Source organism: Armigeres subalbatus, unplaced genomic scaffold, assembly GCF_024139115.2.
Source record: "Armigeres subalbatus isolate Guangzhou_Male unplaced genomic scaffold, GZ_Asu_2 Contig1420, whole genome shotgun sequence".
Taxonomy (NCBI): domain Eukaryota; kingdom Metazoa; phylum Arthropoda; class Insecta; order Diptera; family Culicidae; genus Armigeres; species Armigeres subalbatus.
Window position 1 is genome coordinate 79677 of NW_026942200.1, and position 21749 is coordinate 101425.

General features: G+C 45.3%; 2 protein-coding genes across 3 annotated transcripts; one reads left to right on the forward strand and one right to left on the reverse strand.

Annotated features, from left to right (window-relative positions):
- Nucleotides 1–1764: 1764 nt before the first annotated feature.
- On the reverse strand, nucleotides 1765–6163 carry LOC134202799 (uncharacterized). 2 transcript variants are annotated; one of them, XM_062677794.1, is made up of 4 exons: nucleotides 5461–6163; nucleotides 3310–3453; nucleotides 2220–2520; nucleotides 1765–2164 (listed from the first exon to the last, which is right to left on the reverse strand). In XM_062677794.1, the coding sequence occupies exons 1-4, from the start codon at nucleotides 6118–6120 to the stop codon at nucleotides 1812–1814; spliced, it is 1458 nt and encodes a 485-aa protein (XP_062533778.1). In that variant the 5' UTR covers nucleotides 6121–6163; the 3' UTR covers nucleotides 1765–1811. The 2 variants fall into 2 exon arrangements, 1 of the variants encoding a protein (XP_062533778.1); XR_009977345.1 differs by lacking the exons at nucleotides 1765–2164; nucleotides 2220–2520; nucleotides 3310–3453 and adding exons at nucleotides 3510–3678; nucleotides 3741–4074.
- A 13042-nt stretch (nucleotides 6164–19205) lies between these two features.
- Nucleotides 19206–21737, forward strand: LOC134202800 (uncharacterized). The gene is made up of 2 exons (XM_062677795.1): nucleotides 19206–21149; nucleotides 21411–21737. Exons 1-2 carry the CDS (start codon nucleotides 19206–19208, stop codon nucleotides 21735–21737), a joined length of 2271 nt encoding a protein of 756 aa, XP_062533779.1.
- The last annotated feature ends 12 nt before the right edge of the window (nucleotides 21738–21749 follow it).

A 21749-nucleotide genomic window follows, 5' to 3' on the forward strand; every position in this document is an offset into this window, starting at 1 on the left:
GCTATAGCAGCATGTTATTAATTAAACCTTACTGTGACAAGAAGAGCATGGCAACAAGAATGAGAGGATCTCTTCTGTTCGTCGAATATGCTTATTCATCCCGTAGCAAGGGACAGGTATAGTTTCGTTATACGATGCAAACGCGATTATTCGAAGAGGTGTTATCTCTTTTGTTCGCTTTATATCGGGCAAACGTGTTTATTATTATTACTATCAATTCTATACTTTCGCCTCTAATTCTATCATGAACATGTACGTCTAAGTTTGGAAGATGATATTAGCATTTCCATATCACTGTAAAAAGATTTTAAGATATTCCACTCCTCACTTACCGTCATTTTATTCAGCGAAAATAATCGGATTCATTATAATTTGATCAAGTTGATTATCAAAATTGCAGAAGTGTAGCCTGAGATCGTAAACAAACAAATCTCATTCTGGTCTACCTACATTTGCCTAGATTTAAGGTGAAGCGCTTTACAGGCCATTGGAGAAAATGCATTGGTATTGGTGCAGTTGTATCTTTGTATGTATGTGTGAATACCGAATCTCTCACTATTACTAATGCAAGTCAATCTGTCAAACATTATTTTTGTTTGGGATTATAAATCGATCCACCTATGGAAACTGATAAATTGTCGATTGTTGACTTTCGATTAATTTTAGCTCAGCTTAACTGACTACATGTCTATGGTTGCTACTTCGTGATTGATGATGATGATGATGATGCTACTTCGTGACTGATCAGAGATGGTGTAAATTACACTATGATTCATGTGAATAGAGGTTGGGATTTACCTCCTATTATCGAAGTACACGTTTCAGCTGTTTACAAATCTAGATCAATAACGGCGCCGACCAAGTCCTTACAGTAGGAGGTGGAGGGGAATGTTAGTGTGTGGTAATTATTGCTACTAGAGATCGAGAATACATCTGCCCACAATACACGGAAAATATGTTTTGTGAACGCATAAATCAAGGATCTACCAAGGAAAGTGATATAGCCCAGGCTATATTTTTTGTTTAGTAATGCGAGCCTGGGATTGAACTCTCGACCTCCTGCTTGCAAGGCAGAAGCGGTAGTCACCGAGCTCGTCAATGTTGACTTTAGATTAACCTGATCTTTATTTGGCAGATAATTGCACTGACAATAGTTGAACATGCTCACTTTTCGATTGAGAATGAACGGTGTTAAATAAGAGGCATAAACCTCTGAAAACAAATCAATCGCAACCAAAAATGCGAAAAAACAAAATCTGGAAAGCAGTCCCTACTGACAAACAGTAATAAAACGGTTCGTTCTCACCCAATTTCTTTTTAAGACTATATTTTTTAACGCTTTGTAAAACAAGTTAAAATGCATCATCAGTACCGGTGTCCCCGTATACATTTAAAATTATAAATTTACCGATTACCGAGAATCCAACAGCCGAGATATTGGCAATAATTTCAACGAATTTCGGTAGAAATATTACCGAGATTTCGGTACACTTTACCGAGACCACGGCAAAAAACCAAATTGCCGAGTTTCGGTAAATATTGATGAAATTTCGCTGAATTTCGGTAGAAAAAATTACCGAGATCTTGGCTATTCCTGGATTCTCGGTAAAAATGTCGCTGAGGTCGACAAAATAATTTATGTGTATAAATTCCCGAATTAGTTCATTATCATCACAGCCCACGGTTTGCTACATATTGTGAATATATACCGATATTTCACTAGGATATTGTTCTAAAAATATGAAATACATAAGTTCACTTGATTTATGGTTATAATATATTTAAAAAAATCTTATAAAACTCAATAATAATTAGCATTTAATATCTATAGCATTTTCAACAACTTTTTTACTCAGAAAAAGTTTGAAAAATTCTGCGATTTTTTCTACAACATGTTTTTGAAAAAAATCGTCATCATATTCAACCATACTTTGGATATTATCCATATGATCACTTCCATTCACGAAACAAATTAAACATTTTTTAATTTTTGCGGTATGTAGTAAAGATTGCACCTCAATGTTCAAATTCTTCCCGATTACTAGTTTTCCATCCTTCATTCTGCATCCAAATTTATTCGAACACTTCTGAATCGTTTTTAAAACTGTTTCCTTAGTGTCATGTTTCTTTATCAGAAGAACAGTAGTGCCATCCTCAGAAATAGCTATAAAATAGAAGAAATAAGGTTTTCTGAATTTTGTTGCATGATGTCATATTACCGTCCGCCACACAACATAGATATTGGTGACATGTATCGACAAACATTTTGCATTCTCCCATATTTACACCATGCTGTTCCTTCAACGAACGGAGTACAAGTCCCACTATAGCTCTTTTACTTTTCAGATAATTCCATGTCGTCGTGGCTTGTAAAATCATATCGCATTTCTTCCATTTATTAGACTCCTTACAGCCTATGATCTCCGGAACAAACTTCGTAAGGATCCGTCCCATAGTTATTTCCTCCATGTCTGTTATCGATGTACTGGAACTCAATTGTTCTCTTGTGGCTTCCGTTACCTTAATAATAAATTTTTAAATGAGATTTATATTTGAAATCCACATATATTAAAAAAAAGGCACACACACACACACACACACACACACACACACACACACACACACACACACACACACACACACACACACACACACACACACACAGACACACACAGAACATAGAGAGTGGTAAGGCCACCTGGAAAGCCGGCAATGCGCTGGCACGATACCATGGTGTTCTTCTAAAAAAGCGAGTCACGATGTTCGGTGCTGCAAGGACACGCAGCTAACCTCGAGGGTGCGTTGTGCACTAGCCCCCCTTTGAAGCATTACTTTCTGGTTATACCGAAGGGACGATGGGCTTGGCGGCAATGGAAACGGTTTTGCGGGTCGGGGAAAACAGTCCTGCCTCCCTCGTTTGCTGTTGGAGGTAGTCCCTAACCCCACACTTCCTTGACGTCTGTTTAAGACCCAGAAAGTCTGTTGAGCAGATTCCCCCTCCATTTCTTAGAAGAACAAAAAACACACACACACACACATACACACAAATACATACACACAGACACACACACACACACATTCAACAAAAAATTCGCTTTTGCAGCAAAAACAAGCTTATTCAGCTTAAATTGTTAGTTGTGATACCACACACACATACGCATACACAGATACGCACACTTCACACACACCTACATGCACATACTCACACAACGCGCGCACATTACCGTACATCTCGCATTGAGCTAAGAAGTTAGGTATTAGCACGCATTAGTGTTACGTATGAGTCTCTGGCCAAACAAAATATATTACCTTATATTTGGATTCAATCGTGGTACAATCGTGAGTTACATCTTCCGACTCTTCCATAGCGGTTACTGCTTCTTCGCCATAATCATGCTCTACTTCGATGCATTGTGTGACTTTTCGACGACAATAACCAGGTTTATTCCTCGCCTTTTCATTCGAAGAGAAGACATAGTGTTTTCTTGAATCATTTTCTGCATGAAAAATCCAGGATCATCCCCAGTAAAGGCACGCATATGTTGCTCTTGCCAAGTATATCCGTCGTTATGCTGTAGCACTGTTATGAACACCCTTCGTTGATACGAACCTCGGCTCATAGTGTCCACCCTTTTGCCAACATTGTACTTACTTAACCTACAGTATAAATTTTCAACCCTAGGAACAAAAAAAAAGTGTTGCTGATAGCTTGCTATTAACTTGAGGATGTAAGTACTTACAAATTACTTGTTCTGTTTTCATTAATGAATTCTGCCTTAGCAGCTGTCTTCTCTATCACTACAAGTATTTTATTCCAAATCCCAGCTTGATCCAAACTTGAAATTAAGTTGTCACAGTCATCGTTCTCCCTTCTTTGATAGTGCAAAAATAATCACGACAGTTGAGATGACTCCCAAATGCATGGAATGGAGCATTACGGATGTCATGTCGCAAACCTTCTACATCCAAGCCATCAGTATTTTCAGCACAATACTTAATAGCGGCCCTAATTCCTCTGGTGGTTCTATCGATGCATTTGCTCACAACCACCGCAAATTGCTTTGGGCACTTAATCTACACACAAAAAATATATAAAAAAAAACATTAAATAGTTTATTATTTAACGAAACGGAATAATTAATTCTTGAACAGTACAATATTACACTTATGAGTTGCCTCTTCGAAAAATGTTACATATGGCTGAGGCTACCAAATAAACGAACGGATTAAAAATAAACTAAATTGTTCGATATCTATAGAATATCCCTCCCCTTTTTTTCTGACGACCTTCACATCTCTCTAAAATACTCACCGGAAGATAAAAATATGTGTTCTAGTTTTGATTAAAATCGACCATGCATTCAGAAATTATAATAAATTGTTTGTTTTCTAAATAATGCACCTCCCCCACAACCTCCCCCTTTTCCAATGACTCTTCCAGTCCGTCTGGAATGGTCTCTTAAGATAAAGAATGTTTGTTACAAATTTGGTTCAAATCGACCCATGTGTTCAGAAGTTAGAATTAATTGTTCGTTTTAAAAAGAATACCTGTTCCTCCATACTTTCCCTCTTTTAAACAATGAACCTCGTATGACAATGAACCATCGTATACTTAGAGTAAAGAATAAGAATAATTTTCCATTTCGTGGAAATGGTTATCATTTGTATGCCTCACATATTTATGCACAAACTTGCACTCTACCCCCCCCCCATTTTTCCTAATGACTGTCCCAATCTCTCTATAATCGTTTATTTCGGATAGGGAATATTTGTCCCAATTTTGTTAAATATCAGTCATTGGGTCATTGGATAGCTAAACAGTACTCCTCCCTCCCACATCTCTCCCTTTTTTTCATCAACTCTGGCATCCCTATTATTAACATCTCCTTAAAACACAGAATATATGTTCCAAATTTGGTCGAAATTGGTTCAGGGATTCAAAAGTTAAACTTGAATATTCATTTCCTAAAGAATACCTCTCCCTCCCCTGTCTTTCTTTTCCGTAGATCGTCCGACCTCCCCCACTCCCCTATCGTCTTCTCCTTAAGAAAAAGAATGTGCGTTTCAAACATGGTTGAAAATGTATGCTGGAACTTACATACATACTTGTATATTTGCATTGAGTTTTATATATATGAAAATAGGGGTCTCCAGTAGCCTTGCGAGCAAAGGCGTAGGATTGCCAATCCGGAGATGGCGAGTTCGATTCTCGGTCCGGTCTAGGATGTTTTCGGGTTGGAAACTTTCTCGACACCCTGGGCATAGTGTATCCATTGTACTTGCCACACAATATACATACTCATGCAATGGCAGGCATAGAAAAGCTTTCAATTAATAACTGAGGAAATGCTAATAGAATACTAAGTTGAAAGGCTAGGCCAAGTTCCACTTGGAATGTAGAGCCATTGAAGAAGAAGAAGAGAAGATATATGAAAATAGATAGATAGATATGATACGAACCTCTCGCAACTTTTTCCCTAAATTCTTCATAACGTGGTTGCAGCACAACTGATGACGTATTTCGGGTCCATATTTGCAACTGTTCTTCAAGCGAGCGACTGTGGTGGAATCACCATCAGTTACTACTGTAGTGAATTTCAATCCTTTATGCCTAAGAACCTCAAAACCATCGATAATAATGGCCGGCTCCATCCCTCCGGAAGCACCTTTATAATTTCGGTAGCACTTGTGTTCTCGTATAGGCTGGTTGTTCTTCACCCTGGTCATATTGATGTTGCAAGCAATGCATCGCTTGTTTTTACATCCGACATAACACACTTTTTTAGTACGTGTTGCAATAATAGCAGCGCATCCAGACGCAGAATTGTATCGATGGCCGTTGCTGCGCTGTCCCCACGAGCCATCTAAAGCTGCGCATGATTTAACATACTTTTCAGTTGGAGGGGTTGTTCCTTTTTGTGCCATTTCTTCCAATACAGCTGCTTTTTCTGCTTCGACGGCCCGGTCTAAGGACTCATCCAAAGCAACTTGAAGAACGCTGTCCATAGCAATTTCATCTTTGGCGAATGCATCACGCGACATGAACGGCATGTTTAGGAAGGAAAAGAGCTCTTTTGCTTGAGTGTAGGTACCTCCACTGCACAAAATGGCCCAGCTCATGTTACGCCGAAGGCGGTTCTTCGAGGTAGGCTGTTCAGATGACCCTTTCACCATTTCACCACACACGTTGCATTCCAAATATATAGAAGAGACCATAGATAGACCATAGATTATACCCGTCTCACCGTGAGCTCGTTGGCCCCGGTTGAAATGCTATCAGTTACGTAACAAGGGTCTGAAACGCCATAGCAATTATCAAACTCATGTTTGAGAAAAAAAATCAAATAGCTAGTTCGATTTGTCTAGAATCTTGCTCCTTTCAATCGTAAAGCAGACTGGACATGTTTTCTCATTGCCTATCCGATCAGACTGGATTTTCTCAAATCCCTGTGTATCAGGATTTTCCCATGGATTAATTAAAGGCTAATAGGCATTAAAGTAGCACTATATGGCCGATTTGGCGAAATTTTTCCTTAGTTAAAGAGGGGCGCCCAAAAAAGATTTCGCCAGGGATCCATGCTAAGCTCTGCGTAGAATAGAACTTTCCCAGGCCATAATGGCTTAGAATGATAGTTTAAGTTAATCAGTCGTAAAATCAAAAATGTTGGTTGAACAGAACCTTTATTGCGTTTCTCTAAGTAACGCTAAGTGGTATATACTTTTATCTATATATATAAAAATTAGTTTGCATTTCCTTTTATGCAATATAACTCACGAACGAGTGGACCGATTTGCAAGATTTTCTCACTAATCGAATCGTCTAGAGGTCTTGTGTTTATGTATACAAAAAGTTGGAAAATTAAAAAACTAAAATCAACCAAACGATTGACAGTTAGATCGAAAAAACAACCTGAGCAGGTTCGGCTAGTTCTAAATAAATTCTTTTCAAAGATTGTTATTTTACGATTCATTGGTATCTGAAGGTGTTAAAAGTAATGATGGAAAAGTACATATTCGAAATGGATTTCGGGGTAGTGTCCCATTCGGGGTACTGTTCCATTCGGGGTAGTGACATTCTAGGTCTAGCCAGCCATCGGTACCCGCCGAAGGGGATGCGAATCCTTGGCAACTGGTCAGTAGGGTGCGGAAGTCAAACACCCCTGGACCTACGAAGAAGGTGAGAGACAGAGGCGAGGCCTTGTTGGTGAAAACCGACAAGGACAAATACGCCGATGTCCTGAAATCGCTGCGAGCGGCCGATAGCCTATCGGCCCTGGGCCAGGACGTGCGCAGCGTTAGACGTACCAAGAACGGTGAAATGATCTTGGTACTGAAGCGTGGCGCGCAATCCAGCGGGGTGGCTTACAAAAAGCTTGCCCAGGAGGTCTTGGGTGACGGCGCTCAGGTCAGGTCGTTGGGTGCGGAAGTGACCCTCCAGTGTAAGCAGCTGGACGAGGTCACGACCGCGGAAGACGTCGTATCTGCCGTCAAAGAGTAGTGCGGCATAGAGGTTGAGCGGTCCTCTGTACGTCTACGAGGGGGATTCATTGGTACGCAGGTAACCTATCTCAGACTACCGGTGGCTGACGCCAAAAGGGTCATTGAGAAAGGGAAGCTGAAGATCGGCTGGTCAGTATGCCCAGTAAGCGTGCTCCAGCCACCTTCAGTGGACAGGTGCTACCGGTGCCTTGAGTCCGGGCACAAGTCTTATGACTGCAAGGGCCCAGATCGAAGCAAGATGTGTCGTCGCAGCGGCGAGGAGTGACACAAGGCGCAGGAATGCGACAAAGCACCTAGGTGCCTTATCTGCGCCAGTAAGAAGCAGGCCCGGAACCATGCTATGGGCGGGCCTGCGTGTCCCTTCGGAGAAGCCAATCGGAAAAAGCCGTGCAAGTAACACAGCTGAATCTGAATCACTGTGCACCTGCCCAGCAACTGCTGTGGCAGGCGGTCTCGGAGTCGAGGATCGATGTCGCCCTCCTGTCCGACCCGTACAACGTCCCTGCCGACAATGGCAACTGCGTGGCGGACGGGTCTAGGTCGGCAGGAATCTGCACAACGGGAAGGTACCCCGTTCAAGAGGTTGTACACTCCTCCGCGGAGGGTGTCGCGATAGCCAAAATCAATGGGGTGTTCTATTGTAGCTGCTACGCCCCACCAAGGTGACCAATGGAACAGTTCAACCAGATGATCGACAGGCTATCGGCCGACCTAGTAGGTCGGAGCCCGTTCGTTATTGCGGGAGACTTTAATGCTTGGGCAGTGGAATGGGGCAGCCGCTGCACCAATCAGAGGGGACAAGCGTTACTCGAGGCACTTGCAAAACTCGACGCAGTGCTTGTCAATGACGGAGCCAGTAGCACATTCCGTAGGAATGGGGCCGAGTCATGGATAGATGTAACGTTTGTCAGCCCCAGTCTGGTCTCGGACCTGGACTGGAGGGTAGACGAGGGCTACACCCATAGTGATCACCTAGCAATTCGCTTCAAGATCAACTATGGTGTGCAGCGTCTGAGGGCGGGTGATCCCTGTCAGGTCCGTGGGTGGAAGACCAATCACTTCGACAGCGAAGTTTTCACCGCGGCCCTGGGACTGGAGGCCAACACCGACAGTCTAAGCGGGGATGCGCTGGTAGCTGTCCTATCACGCGCGTGCGATGCTACTATGCCGAGGAAAGCCCTGCCAAGAAATGGCAGACGCCCGATATACTGGTGGAGTGCCCAAATTGCAGCCCTACGCTCAGCCTGCCTCAAGGCTAGACGTAGGACGCAACGAGCCCGCACCGAGAAGGAAAGAGCGGTCCGCCGGGAAGTGTTTCAAGCTGCGAGACTGGCCCTTAACAAGGCCATTAAGAGCAGCAAGAGAGCGTGCTTCGACAACCTGTGCGAGGGTGACAATGCGAATCCGTGGGGTGACGCCTATAGGATCGTGATGGCCAAGACCAAAGGGGGCTCTTCACCCCCCGAACGGTCACCCGACCGGTTGGCGAGGATTATTGAAGGACTCTTCCCGTCCCGAGCCACAAGTCCCTGGCCTCCTCCTGCGCTGCAAGGCGCTGGGAGTGTGGCCGAAATGGTGGCTCCGGTGACGAACGAAGAGTTACTCGCAGTGGCTAACACCCTTGCGATGAACAAAGCTGTGCACTCAAGGCAGCGATCATAGCGAACCCGAACATGTTCAGGCTAGCTATGCAGAGATGCCTGGATGAGTGTTGTTTCCCTGAGAGATGGAAAAGGCAGAAGTTGGTACTGCTGCCGAAGGCCGGGAAGCCTCCGGGTGACCCATCGGCGTACAGACCAATTTGCCTGATCGACACGACGGGTAAACTGCTCGAGAGGATCATCCTCAACAGGCTCACCCCGTACGCAGAGGGTACGGATGGCCTGTTTAGTAACCAGTTTGGTTTTCGGAAGGGTAAGTCCACGGTGGACGCTATCAATTCAGTCCTCAAGACTGCAGAGGTAGCGATCCAACGGAAAAGGTGAGGAATTCGATACTCTGCGTTGGTGACACTGGACGTGAAGAACGCATTCAACAGCGCAAGCTGGGATGCCATCGCGCTCTCGTTACACCGGCTTAGCCTGCCGGTGGGACTGTACCGGATCTTGGAAAGCTACTTCCAGAACCGTGTGCTGCTATACGAGACCGATGCCGGTCAGAAAAGTGTTCCTATTACCGCAGGAGTCCCGCAAGGGTCAATCCTGGGCCCGGTACTATGGAACCTGATGTATGACGGGGTTCTGAAGCTAAAGTTCCCTCCTGGTGTGAAGATAGTCGGCTTTGCTGGCGATGTAACCCTAGAGGTCTACGGGGAGTCAATCCCCGAAGTAGAGGTAACCGCAGAACATGCGATCAGCACTGTGGTGGACTGGATGAGTGCGAGAAGCCTTGAGCTCGCTCAACATAAGACGGAGGTGGTTATCGTCAGCAACGACTCTATGACACTAACCATAATTCCATTACCCCGAAGGCCACTACCCCGAAGGCCATTACCCCGAATGAGTCACTACCCCGAATACCATTACCCCGAATGGGACACTACCCCGAATGAGCCAGTACCCCGAATAAGTTCTCATTTCAAGTTTATACTTCATTTCGGTGAAAAAAATGTTGCTTAATAAGTTTATTCAGAATTCATACGAATTAACAATAGTTTGCCCTTCACCTGGAACTGTTTCAACGCAGTATAGTACTAAGTTTCCAATTTTTCGCGAGCGGTAATGGCCGCCAACTTGCATGTGTTTCAAATTTGACGATTGAGAAGGCCAACTGCACACAATGCGGTTAACAGCGGTCCACGTCAGCAAGGCTACAAAGGCAACAAAGTTGAAGTTGCTTCTTCGTCGCTATAGTAAAAGCACCGTGATCCAATTCTTAGATTCTACGATTGAATGAGAGAGTGAGTATTAGTCTGATTGAGTGGGTAAGAGAGAATGAGTGAGTAGGAGTGAGTGAGTGAGTAAGAGTGAGTTAGCCATAAGTAATAGTGAGTGAATGAGTAATATTGAGTGAATGAGTGAAAAAGTGAGTAAGAGTGAGTGGTAAGCTATGAGCGAGAAATAGTGAGTGAGCGAATGAGTAAGAGTGAGTAAGTGAGTAAGAGTGAGTAAAACTGTGTGAGTGAGTGAGTAACAGAGTGCATGAATGAGTAAGAGCGAGTGAGTGAGTAAGTAAGAATGAGCTTGTGAGTAAAAGTGAGTGAGTGAGTGAGTAAGTGGAAGTGAGTGAATAAGTGAGTAAGAATGAGTGCATGAGTAAAAGTGAGTGAGTGAGTAAAAGTGAGTGAGTGAGTGAGCGAGTAAGAGTAAGTAAGTGGTAAAAATAAGCGAATGAGTAAGAGTGAGAGACTAAGCAAGAGAGAATGAGTGAGTAAGAGTGAGTGAGTGAATAAGAGAGAGTGAGTAATTTATCGTTCTCTGCATATATCTCATTCATTTACTTAGTTAACATCTAAACAGATAACACTGAATCAACAATTTGACGCCACAATGCACGGTTCGAGGCCGCATCTCTCCATCCTCGGATACGCCCCACGCTCGCCAAGTCGTTCTGCACCTGGTCTGCCCATCTCGCTCGCTGCGCTCCACGCCGTCTCGTACCTGCCGGATCGGAAGCGAACACCATCTTTGCAGGGTTGCTGTCCGGCATTCTTGCAACATGTCCTGCCCATCGTACCCTTCCGGCTTTAGCTACCTTCTGGATACTGGGTTCGCCGTAGAGTTGGGCGAGCTCATGGTTCATTCTTCGCCGCCACACACCGTCTTCTTGCACACCGCCAAAGATGGTCCTAAGCACCCGTCTCTCGAATACTCCGAGTGCTTGCAAGTCCTCCTCGAGCATTGTCCATGTTTCATGTCCGTAGAGGACTACCGGTCTTATTAACGTCTTGTACATGACACATTTGGTGCGGTGGCGAATCTTTTTCGACCGCAGTTTCTTCTGGAGCCCGTAGTAGGCCCGACTTCCACAGATGATGCGCCTTCGTATTTCACGACTAACGTTGTTGTCAGCCGTTAGCAAGGATCCGAGGTAAACGAATTCCTCGACCACCTCGAAGGTATCCCCGTCTATCGTAACACTGCTTCCCAGGCGGGCCCTGTCGCGCTCGGTTCCGCCCACAAGCATGTACTTTGTCTTTGACGCATTCACCACCAGTCCAACTTTTGTTGCTTCACGTTTCAGGCGGGTGTACAGTTCTGCCACCTTTGCAAATGTTCGGCCGACAATGTCCATGTCATCCGCGAAGCAAATAAATTGACTGGATCTGTTGAAAATCTTACCCCGGCTGTTACACCCAGCTCTCCGCATGACACCTTCTAGCGCAATGTTGAACAACAGGCACGAAAGTCCATCACCTTGTCTTAGTCCCCGGCGCGATTCGAACGAACTGGAGTGTTCGCCCGAAATCTTCACACAGTTTTGCACACCATCCACCGTTGCTTTGATCAGTCTGGTAAGCTTCGCAGGGAAGCTGTTCTCGTCCATAATTTCCCATAGCTCTACGCGGTCTATACTGTCGTATGCCGCCTTGAAATCAATGAACAGATGGTGCATTGGGACCTGGTATTCACGGCGTTTTGGAAGGATTTACCGTGCAGTAAAGATCTGGTCCGTTGTCGAGCGGCCGTCAACGAAGCCGGCTTGATAACTTCCCACGAACTCGTTCACTAATGGTGACAGACGACGGAAGATGATCTGGGATATCACTTTGTAGGCGGCATTAAGGATGGTGATCGCTCGAAAGTTCTCACACTCCAGTTTGTCGCCTTTCTTGTAGATGGGGCATATAACCCCTTCCTTCCACTCCTCCGGTAGCTGTTTGGTTTCCCAGATTCTGACTATCAGCTTGTGCAGGCAAGTGGCCAGCTTTTCCGGGCCCATCTTGATGAGCTCAGCTCCGATACCATCCTTACCAGCTGCTTTATTGGTCTTTAGCTGTTGAATGGCATCTTTAACTTCCCTCAAAGTGGGGGCTGGTTGGCTTCCATCGTCCGCTGAACTGACGTAGTCATCTCCTCCGCTGCCTTGACTTTCACTGCCTGTACTCTCAGCGCCATTCAGATGTTCCTCGTAGTGCTGCTTCCACCTTTCGATCACCACACGTTCGTCCGTCAAGATGCTCCCATCCTTATCCCGGCACATTTCGGCTCGCGGCACGAAGCCTTTGCGGGATGCGTTGAGCTTCTGATAGAACTTGCGTGTTTCTTGAGAACGGCACAGCTGTTCCATCTCCTCGCACTCCGCTTCTTCCAGGCGGCGTTTCTTCTCCTGAAAAGGCGGGTCTGCTGTCTCCGCTTCCGTCTATAACGTTCCACGTTCTGCCGGGTACCTTGCTGCAGCGCGACCGCCCGCGCTGCGTCCTTCTCCTCCAGAATCTGTCTGCACTCTTCGTCGAACCAATCGTTCCGTCGACTTCGACCCATATACCCGACGTTGTTCTCCGCTGCGTCGTTAATGGCTGCTTTAACTGTACTCCAGCAGTCCTCAAGAGGGGCCCCATCGAGCTCACCCTCTTCCGGCAACGCTGCCTCGAGATGCTGCGCGTATGCAGTGGCGACATCAGGTTGCTTTAGTCGCTCTAGGTCGTACCGCGGCGGTCGTCGGTACCGAACATTGTTGATGACGGATAGTTTTGGGCGCAGTTTAACCATCACCAGATAGTGGTCCGAGTCGATGTTAGCGCCACGATATGTCCTGACGTCGATAATGTCGGAGAAGTGCCGTCCATCAATCAGAACGTGGTCGATTTGTGATTCTGTCTGCAGTGGTGATCTCCAGGTGTACCGATACGGGAGGCTGTGTTGGAAGTAGGTGCTACGAATGGCCATATTCTTGGAGGCGGCGAAATCAATTAGTCGTAGGCCGTTTTCGTTCGTCAGCCGGTGAGCGCTGAACTTTCCAATAGTCGGTCTAAACTCCTCCTCTTGGCCAACCTGAGCGTTCAAATCTCCTATGATGATTTTGACGTCGTGGCTTGGGCAGCTGTCGTACTCACGTTCCAGCTGCGCGTAGAATGCGTCCTTATCATCATCAGTGCTTCCGGAGTGTGGGCTATGGACGTTGATTATGCTGAAGTTGAAGAACCGGTCTTTGATCCTCAACCTGCACATTCTTTCATTGATCGGCCACCACCCGATCACGCGCCTTTGCATATCGCCCATCACTATGAAAGCTGTTCCCAGCTCGTGTGTGTTGCCGCAGCTTTGGTAGATGGTATGATTACCTCTAAACGTTCGCACCATTGATCCCTTCCAACAAACCTCCTGCAGCGCTACGATGCCGAATCCACGGTCCTTGAGCACATCGACGAGTATGCGTGTGCTCCCGATGACGTTGAGAGATTTGCAGTTCCACGAACCGAGTTTCCAATCGCTAGTCCTTTCTCGTCGCAGTGGTCTTCGCCGATGGTTCCGGCCCGTACTATCTTGTTGATTGTTCGTTGCTTATGATTTTTAAAGGCTGGCTTGCAGGGCCTGACACCAAACCCCCTATATTTCCGGAGGACCATTCCTCCTTATTTCCGGTGGACCATGGTGCACAGTTTCACTTAGAGTCCCTCGCTGGCACTCGGACGATGATCAGCCGCCCCTAACATGGAGAACATACGCTGTTGTGAGCCGATCCTGACATGGAGAATAGACGCTCAATAATATTTGCACATCCGAAGAGGAGCAAACCCCCCCTTCCCTGTCAGCATACGACCATAGTTCCCACCGGGGTTGGTTACCCGATCTTCCCTAAGGTTGCTCGTATCCCGGCCAGCACCGCGGGGAGGTAGGGATAGGAGTTGCTGGGTAAGAGGCTAAGGACCGCGAGATGGGGTCTATTTTATTCCTTCAGGTACGCGAAGTACCAATGGTACGCTTTACCCAGCATTTGCCGTGCCCAGCATCTACATATATCTATTAAGAATAATTTAGAAATTTTAATTTTAAAACAAAGCACAATCCTTTCATGAGAGCTTTTCGTGCAAAATTGATCAAAGAACCCACGATTCTTTCATTTGGTCGCCAGATATAGAAAAAAGCACTCTCTGTCTTATGGCAATCACGATCGTTTGCAGTACCGAGTGAGTGAGTGAGTAATATATTGTGTGTAGGTGAGAGAGAGCTCTGTTTGTATTCGGAAAGAAGCGTTGATTTGTAGAAGGCAACCTCTCTTCCGTTCGCCTCATACAACGCAAATGCATAAAGAAGGCATTATTTCCTCTTTGTACCGTGTAACTGGCAAACGTGTTCATTTAAAAAATCATAATCTCCTCTGTGTATCTTGTACAGGGAAAAATAATTAATTTAAAGAAGGTATTATCTCCTCTGATCGCCTTACACCGGGCCAGCGCAAGAAGGAATTATATCCTCTGTGTGCCTGGTGCAGAGCAAACGCGTTCATTTAAAGAAGGCATCATCTCCTCTGTTCGCCTTATACCGGGCAAACGCATTCATTCAAAGAAGGCATCATCTCCTCTGTTCGTCTTATTCCATTGTTTCCTCTGCAAACACGCCCTATTGAAAGAGACATCACCACCCCTTACTATATTTCGTAGAATAGTAGTTTTCCTGGAATGACAATTTAAAATAATTAGATGAAAAATCAACATTGTTGGTTAAACAGTTGGTTAAATCTTCAATGCGTAATAAAGTAACTCTAAGTAACTATTTTTTATTCTTTGCAAAGATTGTCGTTTTGGATGCATCGATATCTGTGAGTGTGAAAAATGATACTGGAAATCTACAGATTCGAAATGTTTTAGGGGTACTGTCCTTTCGGGGTAGTGTCCCATTCGGGGTAATGGTTTTCGGGGTACTGTCCCATTCGGGGTAGTGGCCTTCGGGGTAATGGGATTCGGGGTACTGGCATTCGGGGTACTGGGGTGGAGCCGTCAGCAACCGTAAGTCGGCACAACATGCAGTTGTACACGTGGGAGACGTCGCGATCACTTCAAAGCGGAGTCTGAAGATTCTTGGGGTCATCATAGACGACAAGCTTACCTTCGGTAGCCATGTCGAATATGCGTGCAAGAAGGCTTCGACTGCTGTGGCGGCATTATCGAGGATGATGTCCAACAGCTCCAAGGTGTGCGCCAGTAGACGTAGGCTACTGGCAGGCGTTGCCGCATCTATTCTTAGGTACGGCGGCCCGTCCTAGGCAAAAGCACTGGGGGTAACCAGTTACCTGCGGAAACTGGAGAGCACCTACCGCTTGATGTGTCTCAGGGTGATATCGCACGGTATCGCACGACGCATCCTGCGTGATAGCGAGTATGATGGCAGTCGGGCTGGTCATCCGGGAAGGAGGAGTGTTTTGACCTACGTGGCACCAGAGGAGCCCGCGAGCGTACCAGGGTGACTTCGGTTGCCAGATGGCAGCGCGAGTGGGATAACTTCTCGAAAGGTAGGTGGACCCACCGGCTGATTCCTAACATATCAAGCTGGGTGGGGAGACCCCATGGGGAGGTTCACTTCCATCTGACACAATTCCTTTCAGGCCATGGCTGTTTCCGACAGTACCACCACAGGTTTGGGCACGCGGAGGTCCCCGTCTGCCCTTACTGCCCAGGTGTTGACGAAACTGCAGAGCACATACTGTTCGTATGTCCTCGTTTCGACGTCGAAAGAAGAGCAATGCTAGACGTTTGCGGCCGGGACACAACTTCGGATAATCTTATCCAGAGGATGTGTCAAGCGGTGGAGAAGTGGAACTGCAACTACTCAGATTGCCTGCAGCTTGCAGAGAATCTGGTGCGCCGAGCAACAATCGACAAGCATGACTAACTTGTGATTGGTTAGTTAGAGCGAAAGTGCCGAACGCGATTCCCCCTTGTAAAAAAAAAAGACATTCTAGGTTATGGCTTTCGGGGTACTGGCATTCGGGGTACAGGGGTGAAGCCGTTTTTATGAGTGAATTTATTACTTTTATAGTGTAAATAAAACTTGCTCAAACTGCACTTCCGAGAAATGCAAATAGCTTCGCCGGATAAACTCTGATCTTTTCGCGATCTTCAGCATTGAATTCTGCAAGAGCTAAATGAGCATCATACTCAGTATAAAAATGTTTCAGCATATATGATGTAACAAAAAGGCTCCATTCGATTCGACTCATTTACCTAGCGTGTTTTCATTTATAACAGTTTTTCAAAACAATTTTGAAGGATTTCTCGTTAAAATCCCGGAGTTTACACAGTTGCTAAACAAATTGGAACAATTTCTCGTGAAAGTTCAGAAGAATTTCTGATAGGAGTTTCAAAGAATTTTGTCCATTTTGGAAACATGTGCATATTTAACAAAAAAGTACGTAGTTTTTAGCTTATGCGCATTGCCCTCGTATCCTCTACAATCCATTAAGACTAATATTAATATTAATAATAATAATATTCTAAAAACGACTTCAGATCAAACACAACGCACTGCACTGTCGATTGTGGATCAACAATGAAAAGCCTAAGCGGAAAGCTAAAAATACAACACGTTCCAAATAAAGGCAAATGACATGGCCATTATTTTGCCATTATGTTTGTCATCCCTGATATGGTCGCTCGCCGTCGTCGTCAAAGTCGTCGTTATATTGTTGCCTGGTTGGACAACGTAACCGTCATCAGCAAGGAACTGCTGGGAAATTGTTATACGCATGGGGAGAATTACCTTAAATACATATCTGTCTGACGAAAATGGCCGAATACATAGCATTGGTCTTACATTGTTGAACGAATAATGGTCCATCTATAATCCAAACTTGACTTCCTATCAAGTATCGAAATATTCAATATAGACTAAAATGTTCGACCAACTAAGTTTTTTCAAACTCGCTGAGATATAGTGACATTTTTCTTGCACCTCACGGCATTTTGCACCAGATTCATATTCATCACAATTAAAATACGAATGGACCCCATCTTGATTGAGTAGTGATATATAAATGTGAATAATGTGATTGTCTAAGAATGGTAAAACCAATCAACGCACCCCTCGTGTGAAGCAGGAAAGGGCGAAAATGTGTGACGAGATCTACGACGGATTTTTTGGTAACGATTGACAACTAGGCTACCCCAGATTGATTAGGATTAACAAAAATTGGAAACAACCTACCGGATCAGACGGAATCTGAATCCAAGTTTTTAAATGGAATTTGACCCAAATATATGTCTAAGTTAGAATAAATAAATGTAGTTTTACGTCAAATAAAGTGTAGTTGTAGTGCAGAGAAATGTAACGTGTAATGACTGTATAAATAAATTGTGTGACAATACCTGGAGTAAATCCCACCGAAACACTCAAGGAAATAAATATCGACGGCGTCCAAGTCCACCTCAGCTACCAGGAATTATCACCCAACCATGTAAATATAGTCTACATTGCTAGGAGAAAGGACCAGTTCCCAAACATTGGCCCAACGAACCGGATCAAAGAAGGATTTAGTGCCAAACCGCCAGGGAACTAAACTCACCATTGAAATTATCGCCATCATAAGAAGTGCACTCACCGTTTCTGTGAAGAAGAATCACCAATATGCTCAACAGCTGACTGCCAAGCCTTTCCAATTAGAATTCCTACCAGCCGCCATCCAATTGGAGTTTGTTTCCGACGTCATCACCGAGGGTTTCTGCCTGTTTGCCCAGGTAAATAAACATACGGACAGTATATGTCCTGCCGTTGCTGGACTATTTCGACCACTACATCATTGTTCTTTCCATCACAACACTATCGATCTACGAGACGGCGATCACCGTGGAAGCCGAGCGTCAAAACAATACACTGTACCACCGAAACGAATCTACACCCAACTGTTTATTCAACTGCCATCATCAACACACATTTTGTGGTATAATCACCAAGGGAAGGAACGGAAATCAGGAAACAATCCTGGTTTGTCCAGGTAAATACGCATAAGAACTGTATATGTCCTGCCGTGGCTGGACTTTCTTTCGGTTTTCTACACCAATTCTATTTCGACAACACCACCGTAAAATCATCGAGCCTCGATCGACACGTCAAACACACAACGGGACCGAACGATCGTAACCGCGACGAACAACTGCACTACTGGATGAAAGTTGAACTGTGGAGAGCGCAAATATAACAAACCGACGGACGGACGGCACTACATACGCGCATATAGGTACGATTGGGAGAGACGATTGGTGCTGGCGAACTGCTTGTTTCCACAGGTTAGTGCTACTGAGTATTATACACCAATTCGTATATGTCTTGCCGGGGCAAGGATAAACAGATTATTTCATGAATGATATTCTCTCGCTGCCGTGGATGTGGTAAACCAACTGATTTTCGTGGAGCATAATCGAGGGGTCAATCAATACGATTCAATCGATTATTGTCTTTCACTATTGCGGATGAACAGTTTGTGAACCGTGATATTCCGGCACACTGTTGTATTGGATCATTTGTTGCAGATACTGTGTTCACAGGTTAGTTGAACAGTATATGCCTTTCCGAAGTTGGACACCACGGAAATTACATATTTAAATCCTCTTTCTTGCGCTGTGTTTGGACGATCTGAGATACCTATCGAATATAGAACATTTGACATCCAATTTAAATCTGCGGAAAACGTACCTGTAGAGAGGGTGGAAAATCCTGTTTTTTCAGGTAAATATAAGAATTGCTCTACAGTGTATGTCTAGCCGAGGCTAGGATTCTGCAGAATATTACACCAAAGTTCTTTGTACCCTCTGTCAAAGTGCAACTGTGAAGATGGCTCCGACGGCATCCTCTTCCAAGAAGGCTCCAGCAATGAAGACCCTGAAAACAACCCTGCGGTCACTGCTTAACATGTTCCAGGACATTTGTGGGTTTGCGGAGAATTTAAGTGAAGTGACAAGTGCTAGTCAGGTAACGGTTCGTCTGGAGAAACTAGATGAGTTATGGGAGAAGGTAAACGAGATGATTCTGGAAATCGAGATACACGATGACTACGACGAAAAAGAGGACGACTGTTTCAAGCAGCGATCGGCGTTCGGCAGCAAGTATTATGACTTGAAGTCCTTGCTGTTGGACAAGGTCAAGGAGTTTGAGGAACCAGCAGTTCTCAACCAATCGACCCGAAGCTTGGACACGTCGCACCAACCAATTGGGGAGCATGTGCGACTGCCGCGAATAATGTTGCAGACCTTCGACGGCAACATCGATGATTGGCTGAGTTTCCGTGATCTGTTTATATCGCTCATACACAGGAAGGTGGAATTACCGGAGGTAGAAAAGTTTCACTACCTTAAGGGGTGCTTGGCAGGCGAGGCCAAGGCCCTTGTGGATCCGTTGGTTATTACAAGAGCAAACTATCAAATCGCCTGGGATACATTGATGAAGCGCTACAACGATAGCAAGCAGCTGAAGCGGCGCCAAATCCAGGCACTTTTCAAACTCCCAAAGCTGACTAGGGAGTCGGCAGTCGATTTGCAGTCCCTGCTGGAGGGATTCGAGAGAACTACTCAAACATTGGACCAGTTAGTTCAGCCCGTCGATTACAAGGATCTGCTGCTTCTGGATATCTTGTGCGCTCGCCTGGATCCAGCGACACGGAGAAGCTGGGAGGAATTCTCGTCCACCAAGGAGCACGATACTATAAAAGACCTGACTGACTTCCTGCAGCGCAGGGTTAAGGTTTTAGCATCCCTACCATCCAAGCTCTCCGATTCCAAGGTGGAATATTCCCAAGCCAAGAAGAGATCTCCCAATCCTCGTTCAAGTTACAGTATCGTTCACAGTTCAGGTGCAAATTGTGCTGCATGTCGAGAGGACCATCTTCTTTACCAGTGTCCAACCTTCCAAGACATGTCCGTTTCCGATCGTGACAGATTGTTACGAAGCCAAGCACTTTGCCGCAACTGCTTCAAACGTGGACATCGAGCGCTGGAATGCCCTTCTCGATTCTTATGCCGGAACTGCAAAGGCAAACACCACACATTGGTTTGCTTCCGACCATCTTCAAATGGATATGAAAACGGATCACCGAGCGCTCGAACTTCTGCAGTGGGCACTAGTTCTCAATCAGAAAGAGGAAGATCTCCCCGTGGAACGCCAACGCAGGTGTCGTCGAATGTTTCTGGAAATCGTACGTCGTCGGTACTTCTTGCAACGGCCATAGTTATTGTCGAAGATGAAGATGGAGTCCGTGTTCCAGCTAGAGCATTGTTAGACTCCGGATCAGAATGCAATTTTATGACTGACCGTTTTTCTCAGCAGTTAAAAGTCCAACGACAGCGGTCAGATATCGAGGTTTACGGAATCGGGCAAGCTAACATGAAAGTGAAGCACAAGGTCACAGCCACCTTAAAATCGCGAGTAACAGGGTTCTCGCGAAAGATGGAATTTCTATTATTACCGAAGGTGACAGCAAATCTTCCAATAGCCAATGTGGACATGGCTGGATGGGAAGTTCCAGCCGGCGTAGAATTGGCAGATCCAGCCTTTTTTACATCTAAGACTGTCGACCTGGTGTTAGGAATACAACACTTCTTCACTTTCTTCAATAACGGAAACGAGGTTAGTCTTGGAGAAGGTTTTCCTACGCTCACGGAGTCGGTGTTCGGATGGGTGGTATCCGGATGTGTAAATGGGTTGCACAGTAACCACCGCATATCCTGCAATATAGCAGTCAGTCTAGAGGAGTTACTGACTCGATTCTGGTCATGTGAGGAAGTGGATGCACCAAATAATTATTCCGCGGAGGAAACACGTTGCGAAGATCAGTATATACAATCAGTTCGAAGGGACTGCGATGGGCGATATACTGTGTCCCTTCCCAAAGATAAAGCTGCACTTGAAAGGTTGGGTGAATCAAGAGATATTGCCTTCCGGCGGTTCCAAAGTCTGGAACGTAGACTGCTAAAGGAACCAGAACTGCGTATTCAATATCGAAAGTTTATGGAAGACTACCTGGAGTTAGGTCACATGCGCAAGGTGGAAGAGCAGCTGGGAAGCAATGAAGGGATTCGTTGTTACTTACCTCATCATCCTGTAGTCAAGGAGGAAAGCACCACAACCAAGGTCCGAGTAGTATTTGATGCGTCGTGTAAAACGATAACAGGGACGTCGCTCAACGATACGCTGCTGGCGGGACCGGTCATCCAGGATGATCTTCGGTCAATTATCCTGCGGAGCAGAACAAGGCAAATCATGGTGGTTTCGGATGTTGAAAAAATGTTTCGACAAATTCGAATTAGCAAGGAGGACACCCCACTACAAAGTATTCTGTGGCGAACGGATCCTAGTGAGATCATTCATTAGTACATACGAGCT